Source organism: Canis lupus, chromosome X (genome assembly GCF_048164855.1).
Source record: "Canis lupus baileyi chromosome X, mCanLup2.hap1, whole genome shotgun sequence".
Lineage (NCBI taxonomy): Eukaryota > Metazoa > Chordata > Mammalia > Carnivora > Canidae > Canis > Canis lupus.
The window spans coordinates 80,637,627-80,651,013 of record NC_132876.1 but is presented as its reverse complement, the minus strand read 5'-3'; the positions used below and the strand labels follow the sequence as shown (position 1 = coordinate 80,651,013).

The 13,387-nt window shown below is 37.8% G+C and overlaps 1 protein-coding gene across 8 annotated transcripts in view; it reads left to right on the top strand.

Annotated features, from left to right (window-relative positions):
- Positions 1–13,387, top strand: part of MAGED1 (MAGE family member D1) — a 63,481-nt gene that overhangs the window by 23,597 nt on the left and 26,497 nt on the right. For 4 of the 8 annotated variants that reach the window (XM_072816725.1, XM_072816726.1, XM_072816729.1 and 1 more), the window contains one exon: positions 1,172–1,259. The exons of 1 other annotated variant lie outside the window; for it this stretch is intronic. In XM_072816725.1, the coding sequence (XP_072672826.1) occupies positions 1,196–1,259 (64 nt within the window). In that variant the 5' untranslated portion in view covers positions 1,172–1,195. Of the gene's footprint in view, positions 1–1,171; positions 1,287–13,387 lie in introns of those variants that run through there. 3 more of the 8 variants (XM_072816723.1, XM_072816724.1, XM_072816720.1) reach the window with 2 other exon arrangements.

Genomic DNA, 13,387 nt, shown 5'->3' with positions numbered 1-13,387 from the left:
CTCTTGGGTTTTTCATGTGAGATGCTATATTTTTCTTCCAAAAGTTTGATTAGGTTTGTGATATATTATGTATTATGGTTTCCTGATGCTTGGAAATATCTTCAAGTTTGTTTACTTCTTTATCTGTAGTAAAGTTGTTGTCTTACAGTTTGTTATTTGCTAACCCCAGTGTTACGTCTTTTCTTTTATCAGCTGATCCTGCTGTTTTGCCTCTTTATCTAATTCGTCTCAAGGATCCCCAGGGCTAGTCATGTAATTTAGCCTGAACTGCAAAATGACCTGCTTGCATTCATTCAACCCCCTGAGAGGGTAGCCTTTTGGCATCCCTACTTATTGTAGGGAGAGTCTCCTATTAGTTTTCCTACTCTGTGTAGATCTGACTTTAATCTGTCTCTTTTGCCTACAAAACAACCAAAATGAAAGTTAAAATTTTATTGGGAATGGATAGATATCCTCAGGGCAGAAATTGCCTCCCTGCATACCTGTTTCTCTACTCTAGATTCCCCTTTTCTCCTGCTGTGCCCTGTTGTTTCCATATTTTAATTGCCCTCTATTTTTACTGTTTTTAAGTAGATGTTGTTTCTCTTTTGTCAAAAATTTGTTTTGTTTTCAGCATGAGGGTTTGTCCAAAAAGCCTTGTGGGCAATTACCAGAAATATGAAAATTTCCTGTAACTCTTTCCTACATTTTCTTTGAGATTAAGTTTAGGCTCAGAACTTTTCGTTACCTTGTAGGTTTTCTTTACTTTATGGATGAAACATCCAGGGCTCAGAAAAATAAAGATACTTGCCCAAGATCATATAGCAAGTAAGTAGTAATACCGGTTTTGAGCCCAGCTCTGTCCAGCCCTGAAGCCTGTGTGCATAACCAGTTCAGTGCACAGCATCCTTTAGATTCCATTGTTTTTTGTGCCTGGAATATGGGACATGTAGGAGAGTAAATGTCATATTGTTTTCTCCTATCAGGTTTTTCTCCCTCAAAGTCAGCACTCTCTCTTGTTCCTGGGGCACCATGCATTTCTATGCCTCTTTCAGAAGATCCATGCCTGTTTACGAGACATCCTATTAAATAACAGACCCTCTTCTACCACCTACACTGTACCTTTCAGAACTGAATTTAGGGGCAGTTTCCCAGCTTTAACTACAAAGTTTTATGTTCTTTTTAACTGCAGGATTTTCCACCTCGAAAGACCAAAATGCATTCCCAGCTCAATTTGGAAAGATCTAAGGACAAAGGGATCGAGGAAGAAATTCTCTTAGGTGAGCAAAGAAGGGAGAATGAAACAGGTAGGAGCTTGAGAACTTGTTTTGTTAGTGTTAGGATGGTTTTGGATTTTGGTTGGTGAATGCCCATGGCACCTTGACTTGGTGGAAAACACAGGAGCTTTGGAGCTGGACATACTTGAATTGACACTCGGTTCCCTTACTTACTCACTCTAAAATATTCGGTAAGCCAGTTCTCTTTTCTGACATCAGTTTCTTCAGCTAGACGATTTGAATAATACCTATTTCTCAAGGTTTCCATCTGAAATATAATTAATATATTTTGGTGAAGTGTTGTGTTTGGTACATGCTTACTAAGTATTTGTAGTATTATTATCATTATTGTTACAACTATAGGGGCAGAAAAATGTTCCTTTTTTTTCTAGGTGTATTTAATTTTCTGTTTGCATTTCTTTTTTGTGAATGGTTTACTCATGTTCTTTGCCCATTTCTGTATGTGGGTCTATCATTTAGTTGATAAAATTTTGACTAGGAATAGTGTCTACTTCAAAGAGGGAAATTTCAGAAAAAAATCAAAATTCTAAAGAATGTTATGGATCTAGAATCCAAGGCTGCTTCATCATAATCTCTACTGTAGAGAAGACTTGGCATGTGATGACAAAGGCTGAAGGAAAGCTTGGCAGAGAAGTATCTAATATACTCCTTTTTCTGTGGAAATCTGCTGTGGGCACAATACCGCCACTTAGAAAAAATAATCCTACCGAAGAAGACTGTAAGTACCTTGACTGAGGAAAGACTGAGCTAGATGTTTTTATATGAGGAAAACCTGTAGGAGAAAAAGCAGAGAGGTATGGTTTATTTATTTATTTTAAAATTTTTATTTAAATTCAATTAATCAACTAATCAACATAGAGTATATTATTAGTTTCAGAGGTAGAGTTCAATGATTCATCAGTCTTGTATACCCAGTGCTCAATACATCATGCCCTCCTTAATGTCCATCACCCAGAGATGGGGTAACTGGGTAGGTAACAGAGGTATAGTTTATAGGACTAAAACTCTGCAAAGGTTTTAGAATTTGTGAGATGCTGGAAAATTTCCAATGGGTAGAAGCGCTACATGTATGATTAATGTCTAAAAGCCTTTTGTCGATGTTGAAGGCTGATGCCTCAGAGTACTCATAGTAGAGAGAAACCCTATGAAGGTAATAAATATAGAAATTTCTTGTCATGATGCCCAGCTTATATGACATCTGAGAATCCCCACCTGAGAATTTATTAATTCATATGGCTATGAAAACAAGGGAAGGCCTTCAGGCAGAATTTAATTCTCTTTTCAACACCAGAGATTTTATAGGGTAGGAAAACTTTCCCAGTGTGAGAGAAATTACAGTGAGTAATCAAGCTTTTCCAACATACGAAAATGCACAGTGGAGAAACTCTATGAATGTGTTGACTATGGGAAAGACTTCAGGACAAACTCATACTTTTTTTTTAATGTAAGAGAGTTCATAGAGAAGAACTCTATGTTTGCAATGCTTGTGGGAAGACTTGCAGATCCCGCTCAGACCTTACTCAGTATGAAAGAATTGGTAGTGCAAAGAAACCTTATGGTGTGTAATGAGTGTGGGAAAGGGATTTTGGTGATATCAGTCCTTATAGAACATCAAAAAATGTATAATGGAGATGGAAGGAGGAGATCCTTGTTTAGCATCTGTAAATTCATAGTGGAGGGAAACTGTACCCATAATAATAAGCCTTCATTTAGAGGCTAAGTCTTAACTATCATCAAATGATTCATAGAGGCAGGATCTTCTATGTATGTAAAAAATGTGAATCTGCTTTCAGTAGGATTTAGTCTTATTTGACGTCAGTGGGTCCATAGTGGAAAAGAATCTTTCAGATGCAGTGAATGTGGAAAAGCCTTCCATTTGAAGTATAATCTTACTCAGCATTAGACAGTACAGGCATCTTACTAACGTAATGCTATGGAAAGGTCTTTGTGAGAAAATCAGATTGTAGTAAAAATGAAAATAAAGATTCATAATAAAAGTTGATTAAAATACATTTTTCCCATATAATTATACACCTACCATGTGCCAAGCAGTATAAGAACTTTATGTAGTCTGTTTAATCATTTAACTGTTGCAACAATCATGTAATATAGGAACTCTCATCCTTGTTTTACATGTGAAGAAACTAATGAAATGAGATGGAAGAATTTTCCCAAGGTCACATAGCTATCACTGGAAGAGCCAGGATTTGAATGCTACATCATTTAATTGTTATGGTTTTATAATGACAATGTGTAAATATTCAGAGATGTGTTAGCCTTTATTTGTCACTAAGAAATGCATTCCAGAAATTGGAATTCACTCGTCAGTGCAATGAGTTTTGGAAGCCTTATGTCAATTTTGGGATCTGGTAGATACTCCCAGAAACTCCACATCGGGCTTCATAAAATGAAGTAAGGGTTATAAAGAGTTAATCCTGTAACTCTCTTTGAATGGGGATTACCTCTGGAAAGATTTCATTAATAGCAAAATTCTGTTCTCAAATGTCCATCCTAACCACTTCTCATGGCTTAGACAATTTGGTGTACTATAGAGAACACAGACTTGGGGATTAGCTTGGACAGCTTCATCATCAGGAAATAAGGGAGAGCAGCAGTCCAATTCTGAGTAGAAATGGAAGACAGATGTGCTGGGAGCTTTAGGAACAGAGCCAGGTCATTTTAGGAATTATAACTAGACAAGCCAAAATAAACAGAATCTAGCCCATAAGATGTAGAGAAACTAGATTATATACTATGATTTTCCTCCTTGGATGGGTATAGATACAGGTTGCTTGTCTGTCACCCAGTATTCAGAGGAACTGCTACTTGAAATTGCACAGGAATATTAATTGTTCTAGCAGTGAAAGATCAGTGTGACTTCCAGAAACCCAAAGTATAAGAAATAATAATAAATTGATTTTTATACCCTCTCATTCTAAGGAGGCAACATGGTATAGCAGAAAGTATCTGGGTTCTAGAACTGGATATACCTAGATTTATTTCCCAGCTTAACCACCTTCTAGCTATGTGACTTAATTACATTAACAAATCTCTCTGAGCTTCACATTGTTCATTTTTAGGTCAGAATATTAATACCATGCCCAGTTGTGAATATTCGAAGGATTATAAGGGATATAAAGTGTCTAGTATAATGCCCGCCACGTAGTACGCACTTAATGAATGTTTGTTATTATTTTTGTTGCCAGGGCCTCAAGCCTCTATAATACAGAATTCTTCCACCCTTGTGGTTTTACAGCTGTGTTGAGATATTGATCCCTTTAGACCATGGGGCTTCTGCTAACTCATATGGTACCTTTGTGTAAATTGGAAAATGGTACCTCTTTATCAAAATACTTTATTACTACTTGTTAGAAAAATGTCATAATCAATATAAGTATCTATGATGTAATGTGAATGATATTCTACAGAATCACATGATGCACAGTTTGTGCCACCTGCATTTGGTAGGCTAAATAATGGACCTCCAAAAATGCCCTTTTTTTTGAGAGAGAGTGAGAGAGCATGCACAAGTGATGGGGAAGAAGAGGGGCCGAGAGAAAGGGGGAGAGTGAATCCCAAGCAGGCTTCACACCCAGCACATAGCCTGATGCGGGGGCTCGATCTCACGACCCTGAGATCATGACCTGAGCCAAAATCAGGAGTTGGATGCTTAAGTGACTGAGTCACCTGGGAGCCCCACAAAATGTTTGCCTCTTAATCCCCAGAACCTGAATGTAAACTTGATATGTTACCTGAAATGGTCGAAGGGACTTTGCAGGTATGATTAAGATTTTGAGATGGCAGAGATTATTCTGGACTGTTAAGGTGGGCCCAATGTAGTCACAAGGGTCCTTATAGGAAAGAAGATCAGAGTTCTAGATAGATGATGCAATGAGGACAGAAGCAGAGGTCAGAGAGGAAAGAAGATGTTAAGCTGCTGGCTTTCATGATTAAGAACCAAGAAGTGTAGGCACTTGCTAAAAACTAGAAAAAGCAAGGAAATGGATTCTTCCTTAGAGCTACCAGAAGGAATGTAGCCTTGCGAACCCATTGTAGATTTGTGACTGCCAGAATTGTAAGAAAATAAACTTATACTGCTTTAAGACACTAAGTTTGTGATAGTTTGTTGTGGCAGTAAGAAATGAATTCCCTGCACAGGCGGCCCAGTTTGCCTGGAGTCTCCAGGCCAGTTACTTGTGGTCATGAACAGTCTTATACCTCCATGAGCTGTACATAAATCATCATTTTATTTATGCGTTAATGGATTTTGGTATTTGGGAAAAATGCTCCAAAAGATTGTTTTTCCTTTGAGAAAGAGGTTTTTAGTCTCCATTGTACTTTTCCAGGGGGTCTAGATATAGAAGGAATGAATAAGATAAATTGATCCATTGTTTCTCTAAGTATGATAGGCCTGTTACCTGGTTTCTCAGGTGTAGTACTTTGCTTGTTATCAGATTTTTGATCCTCAGAGATGAATATTTTTCTGAATGAATTGATAAAGCTGGAGTATAAATCAGAACAACAGTATATGGGGTTTTGTCTTTGATGACAAGATGTCTCTTCAGTGGGTGATGTTGGATGCACATGGACAGAACTTACCTCTCAACACCCAATTTTTGCTACAACATTCCTTTGTTATATGGGCCATTGCTGTATTCATACTGTTGCAAAGATGGTTTAGGAGATACTCTGCCTAATCCCATATTAATTTGCTTAGACGAACTCTGATAATTATTGAGGCACATCATTGTGGTGCCCTGCACTCCAAGAAGAGAATTGTATATCTCATGCCAATTCCAACTGATTGAAGTAGATTTTCATGGTATGCTGTCTTGAGAATGACTCTGAGGTCCAGGGCACTATATTGGGGTTGATTACTGATGTCTGCCATGGATGTGAGATTGGTGTCAGACTGGCCTCATATATTACATCCTCATGATGACTCTTACTTATTCAGAAACATTTGTTAAGCATCTTCTCTGTGCCAAGCACTGTGATAGATGCTTTGAGTAGAGATGTTAATAATATCCTTCTGCTCCCAGAGGAGCTGATATTAGTAGAAGAGACAGGTAAACAAATATACACAGTAGAATATTACACATGTTTGATAAAAAATACATATGGAATACATTAGAGACATAAAGGAGGAAATAGTTAATTCCAGTGGGTGGGAGAGGGTTCCAGAAAGAAATTAATGCTTAAGTATTGAAAGGTATGTAGATGCTATCAGTGTTAACTGCTGGGGCTGAGGAATAGAAGAGTTAGTCCAAGCAGTGGTGGTATGAGCAGAGATTTATATGAAATATCTCTGTTTATAGTATGTTTATGGTCCCTTTAAGAAGCTAAGTGTAGTTGGAACATAGAGAATGAGAGAGGATGTAATGAAAAGGAGACAGTGGGTTAGATCAGGGAGAACCTTGAATGCTATACTAAGAACAGTGGAGAGATATTTGGAAATTTTAATCAATAGATTAACAGAATCAGATTTGTATTTTAGAACTATCCAGTGGATGAGAATAAAATGGGTAAACTGGAAAAGATAGAACTGGGTATAGGAAGACTAATTCAGAGGCTATTACAGAAGAGAAGAGATGTTGAAGCCTGAGTTAAAGCAATGGGAATGAAATGAGAATACAAATGTGAGAAACTATGATCACTGGGATGCCTGGGTGGCTCAGTGGATGAGTCTGCCTTCAGCTCAGGGCATGGTCCTGGGGTCCTGGGATCGAGTCCCGCATCGGGTTCCCCATGGGCTGCATACTTCTCCCTCTGCCTATGTCTCTGCCTCTCTTTCTGTATCGCTCATGAATAAATAAAATCTTAAAAAAAAAAAGAACTCAGTCACTGACTGGATATGGGAGCGGGGCAATGGAGAAGAAGGAATCTAGGATGATCTTCCATTTTCTTTCTGCCTTAGGTGGTTGAGAAGACATAAAAGCCATACTATGAGGGCTGCCTGGGTGGCTGAATTGATTAAGCATCTGCCTTTGGCTCAGGTCCATGATCCTAGGGTCCTGGGATTGAGCCCCACATCTGGCTCCCTGCTCTCAGCTTCTCCCTCCCTCTCTGCCCCCCTCCCCTTGCTTGTGTGCACATGCTCTCTCTTGCTCAAATAAGTAAAATCTTAAAAAAAAAAAAAAGTAGGGAACCCTGGGTGGCGCAGTGGGTTTAGCGCCTGCCTTTGGCCCAGGGCGCGATCCTGGAGACCCGGGATCGAATCCCACGTTGGGCTCCCGGTGCATGGAGCCTGCTTCTTCCTCTGCCTATGTCTCTGCCTCTCTCTCTCTGTGACTATCATAAATAATAAATAAATAAAAAAATAAAGTTTTAAAAAAAAAAAAGTGCCATTCCATGAGCTGGAGAATTTAGAACGAGGAACAGATTTGAGTTGGGGGGCTAGAAATGATGAGTTTCAATTTTGAGCATGCAAAATCTCAGGTACCTTCAGAGTGTCCAAGAGGAATTATCCAGTAGGCAGGCAGGAATTTATTCTGCTGCCATGAAGTAAGATTATGGATAGATTTGGAAGTCATCAGGGATAGAGGTGGTGGTTTTAAGGTATGAATGAGATTTCTCCAGGGGAGTGTGTGGAGTGAGGGAGAAAAAGGCAGGGCCAGAGAGCATAGCAGAATCCCAGAAACACAGGCATTGTAATGGAGGGAGGGCAAAGCAAGCTGAAAAAGAGCTGCAGGGAAGGTAGGAGGGGAACCAGAGGAACTTGTGCATTCAAGTTGTGCCCTCTTGTGGTGGTCTGAGTTTCTTTCCCAGAATAAATCTCTTTCCTGTGTTCAGTCTCCCGTCTCTCCTGTCCCTAACTGATTTGGACCTATAATTCTCAGCCCCACTCTTCATGTAAGACTGGGACTACTGGGTCCTTTGGCAGTTACTTCTCAAGTGTAAAACTCCTCTTTGCACAATTTAAGAGCGATTTGGAACATCCCCACCCCTCAAAGAGTTGTAAAAGAATTAAGAAGCAAACATTGGAGGCCCTTCAGTTTCTCTCTTTATATCTTCCCCACCTCTTTTGATCTGTACTGTTGGCCACATTAATTTCAGTAAATCCCAGTTCTCATCACATCCCTTTCCTTTATAATTAAATGGCTCCCTTTACAACGAAAATATATTTTTGTTTTTATTATATGTATAATAGTATAATATATATTCTGTATTAATGTAAGACCTATATATGGCTTAAAAACCAAATAGTAACAAAAATAGTAGTATTTACCTTCATCTTTTCCCACTCACCAGGCTTAAATACCCGAAGTAGCCAGCTTTGAAATCTATTGGCTATTTGTTTTGGTTTTTATCTCAGTTCATGCTAAACAATATGGCTATACCAGCATAGCTTGGAGGTGCTGCAGGTTCAGTTCCAGACATAGAATAAAATGAGTAAAATATTTATGGTTTCTCAATGCATGTAAAAGTTATGTTTATACTATACTGTAGTCCATTAGGTATTCAATAACATTAGGTCTACAAAAACAATTTACAGACCTTAATTGGAAAATACTTTATGGCTAAAAAATGCTGACCATCCTATCATCTCAGCTTTTGGTGAGTTGTAATCAGTGATCACAGATCACCATAGTAAATATAATAATACTAAAAAAAACTTGAAATCTTGCAAGAATTACCAAAACGTTGCACAGAGACACAAAGTGAGCAAATCCTGTTGGAAAATTGGTACCAATTGACTTGCTTGATGCAGAGTTGCCACAAATCTTCAGTTTGTAAAAAAAAAAAAAAAAAAAAAAAATGCAACTATCCATGAAGCTCAATAAAATGAAGTGCAATTAAAATATGCCTATATAATGGGATGAGTACTGGGTGTTGTATGTTAGCAAATTGAACACCAATAAAAAATAAATTTATAAAAAATGCCTATAATATTTCTTGCATTATTTCAGATATTAACTGTTGATTGCCTGTTATAGTAGACGAAGATTAAACTCTTTTTCTCTTCCACTTTTCTTCTCCACCTCTTTAACATCGTTGTAGCATATATTTTGGTTAATGATAATGTTTATGTCATAATTGTGCAAACACTGTACACTAAAGATACAAGTGATTAATTGTGATTACATTTCTCTTGTATACATTTTTGTCATTTCTAGAGTTAATAATTGCTTTTCATCTTCATATTTTTAATATATTCCTATCTTTTCCATCAGATCTATCATGTCTTTTTTATTTCAACACAAGTCAGATTATCCAAACAAATTTTTTTCTGGAAATCCCCTTTCTAGGGCCTTCTGTTCTGCTTCAGTCTGGACTATTTCCATTCCTGATTCCTGGAAGCTTTTAGAATTTCCATTTTATAACTGATATTTAGAAATTTCATGATCATATGTAGATATTGCATCTATTGTGCTGGACACTTGGTAGACCCCTTCAGTTTGTATGTTCTTGTACTTAGGCTCTAGAAATTTTTATTATTTATTTTTATAATTTGTGAGCTCCATAAAGACAGTGATTTTTATTTGTCTTATTTCTGTGTCCCCAGTGCCTGAATAATAATAATAATTCCTGATATATGATAGGCACTTATTTGTTGAACGAATTGCTATTTACATTTAAAATAATATAAATAAAGTGACGCCAGTAAACCCACTAGCCAGGACAAGTAATAGAACATTAGTAGTACCTTAGTGTCCACCCTCCCCACGTGTCCTTTTCTGGTCTCAGTCCTGTCTACTTCCACCTAGAGATAGCAGTAGTCTATGTATTAATAATCACCTTGGTCTTCTCCTTCTTTTTTTTTAAAGATTTTATTTATTTATTCATGAGAATACACAGAGAGGAGAGAGAGAGAGGCAGAGACACAGGCAGAGGCAGAAGCAGGCTCCATGCAGGGAGCCTGATGGGGGACTTGATCTCGGGTCTTCAGGATCGCGCCCCGGGCCGAAGGTGGCGCTAAACCGCTGAGCCACCCGGGGTGCCCTCACCTTGGTCTTCTTACAGTTTTATCACCTATATGTATTACTGGGTGATACTATATACAGCATGTTATTTAGTTTAAAAAAAATTGAAAAGCAAGTGGAAATCTAGTTGAATGAGGAATGGGTACTATTGCCCTTGTTAAGGTCTTCCAGGAAAACAGGTTCTGGGTCAGACTGACTTCACCTTCCCTGAGAATTTAATAAAGCCATTTCTGGGAAAATTAGTGAATGATATCATGAAGTTTGGTGTTACTGATGAGAATCCTGTGTGTGTGTAGTGTACTTTTTCCAATTTAGGCAATTTTTCCTTTCTATCTGTAAGCTTATAGGATGTTTTCTTTATTTTTTGAGTTCAGGAATTTGATCAGGGTATGCCTAAAGTGTGTCTTAGAATGTAAGCTCCATGAAAGCAGGGATTTTTTTTTTGTCTCTTTTGCTCACTGATATATCTCAAGTGTCTAGAAGAGTGCCAGACACATAATAGATCCTTATTAAATGTATTGATAAGATGACTGTATGAAGTATAAATTAATAAATGGATGGGTGAATGGATAAATAAATCAATCTTGTCTGGAACTCTGAGGGCCCTTTCTATAGCTGAGAGAAATTTTCTTCTGTCATTTATTTAATATGGCCTTTCTTCTCCATGTCTCTTTTCTCCTTTATATCTACCCACCCATAGTCACCTGGTAGGTCCCTAAGTATCTTGTCCCTCACTGACTCTATTACTTTATAATAATAGTAATTCTTATTATTATTTCAGTGCTTTGATATAAATCTTGCATTTCATTTTCTAGTCCAGTAACTCAGAGCTCATTAGTGACCCATCATTTTCATTTTATTATTTAATTGGAATGTTTTAAAGCTTTGAGTTTCCAGAAAATTTTTGATATGTGTGTGCTGTACTTGACTTTTCTTAGGTGTTGTTATTACTTTTTAGTCAGGTTTTCACATATCTTATCCAACAGTTTTTATTTCATTTTGTTGAGACATACTTTTGTTTATATGTTTGTTTTTATGAATGATCACTTTTTAAGCCCTGATGTAAATAGGAAAAGGTGTATTTGGGTCAGTACCTCTAGAACACCAACTATGTGTGAGTATGAAAAGTGTTCCTTTGCAAAAGAGGTCACATATGAATTCTAATCCTTACTCTGCTGTATTTCTAGAGAACAGTTGGCATTTCTTCACAACACTGATTGTCCCAGGGTAGAACTGAAAATTCCAATATTTGGGCCTAGTAACCTTGGACACAAATTGTACTCTGAAATGGTGTTCTTTCATGGACAGCAGACAAACACAGTATTTAAATTTGTATGCAAAGGTTCAAAAACTAGCATGAAGCTAACTAGCAAAAAGAATGAAAACTAAAATGACTGTTAGATCTAAATTTTCAGAGAATTTGTTGTTAACAAGCACATCCTATGAGACTAAATTCTAGTTTTGTATTAAAAGGTTTCTTACTTTTTAAGAAATGATTCTTATTGATCTTTCTTTAAAAAAAAAGATTTTATTTATTTATTTGAGAGACGGTGAGCAAAAACACAGAGGGAGAGGGAGAAGCAGACTCCCTCTGAGCAGAAAGCCTGATGCCAAGGCTCAATTCCAAGACCCCGAGATCGTGACCTGAGCCAAAGGCAGACGCTCAACCCATTGAGCCACCCAGGTGCCCCTTGTTTTTTTTTTTTTTTTTTTTTTTTTTAGGATTTATTTATTTTGAGAAGAGAACAAGGCTTCCATACATCTGGATGAATGGCTAAGCCCCTTTCTGATACTCCATATAAGGTTTGCCACCCCATCCCATGACAGAGCTCTTTGGTTTTGCCCTCCTAGGACTTAACAGTATGGCCAGGGAAGATAGATCTGGTTGGTGCCTGCTCCCCACCATTCTGATTAAGTAGTACCTACTGTACAATGGTAACTCTACTCCTTCAGATTTTGGACTCCCCAAGCCAGAGGAACTGAGAGTCTAGGGATGGTGGACATTCACTTTTCTTGTTTAGACCTAATCTTAGTTGTTGCCAAATGTTTGTCTTAAGTGCTAATCAAAAACAGACTTCACTTAGAGACTTCTCTGTGTTAAAACATGGATAAAGCCAATAAAGAATTTCCATGATTTCAGTGGTGTGGGAATTGTAAGCAACCAACCAATAAATAACACTTGTCTTCCCTGCCTAGGTTCAGAACCAAGGAATCAGAAAGATGGAGATCAAAATATCTTCATTAATAATAAGGATGGTTGGAGAAGGTGGTTTTGGTGTGAACTTCCTCATGCTGGGCCCCAGAATTAGGTAGACGTATCTAGGCAGTTACACACAATGCTGAAAGCCAAGAGACTCCAGGCCAAAAGTAGGCCCCTATTGCATGGCAAAGAGATAGTCAGAATGCATGTTTTCTATAAGCATACAGACCCCTGGGAGAAAAGCAGAGAGCAAGGGCGTGAGCCAAGCACACTCAGGTATGTCTCTCAAACATACTAGTCTTATAACTCATTCATCCTCCAGTGGGCAGAAAAGCAGGAGTGCTAGTCTACTTGAAGTTCTTCTGCATGGAAACATGAGAAGTAAAGATTAAGTGTTCCCTCTAACATCTCAGTGATATATTCAGTATTGCCATTTGCTTGAAGCTCTCTGTCTCTTCAGGACCAAAAATATCACAATTTTGCTGTAGTGAAACAAGCTATTAGGATATTTTAGGAAGACTTAAGTATAGTGCAAATAGCTTAACTGCATAGATCATAATTAAAGACACATTAGTGAAATGTTTAAAAACCTCATCTAAATACTGTAACAAAACATGAAGAAATGCTTCTTGAAGGCAAATATATCAAAAGGAATCCATTCACAACTATTTACCAAGTGGGAACATTAAATATTGTACCTTTTGAGTGTGATATGTACCTCTACTTACTAGAGCTTTGAAATGAGGCTTTGGGTGAGAAGTTTCTCTGTATTATCTGGGTTCATGTAGTATCCGCATGTAGGGAAAGTGTGTACATATAGGTAGGGAGAAGAAAAGGAAGGGAGAAAAGGAAATGGGACTTCAGGGGATGGGCACCATGTGTAAAATTGTGGATGATTTGGGCCATGTGTTTGCAGAGATGGGGAGAGTATTGAGTGACAGTGGGATAGTGGGAGTGATATGGGCAAGCAAGATATATGTGATAAT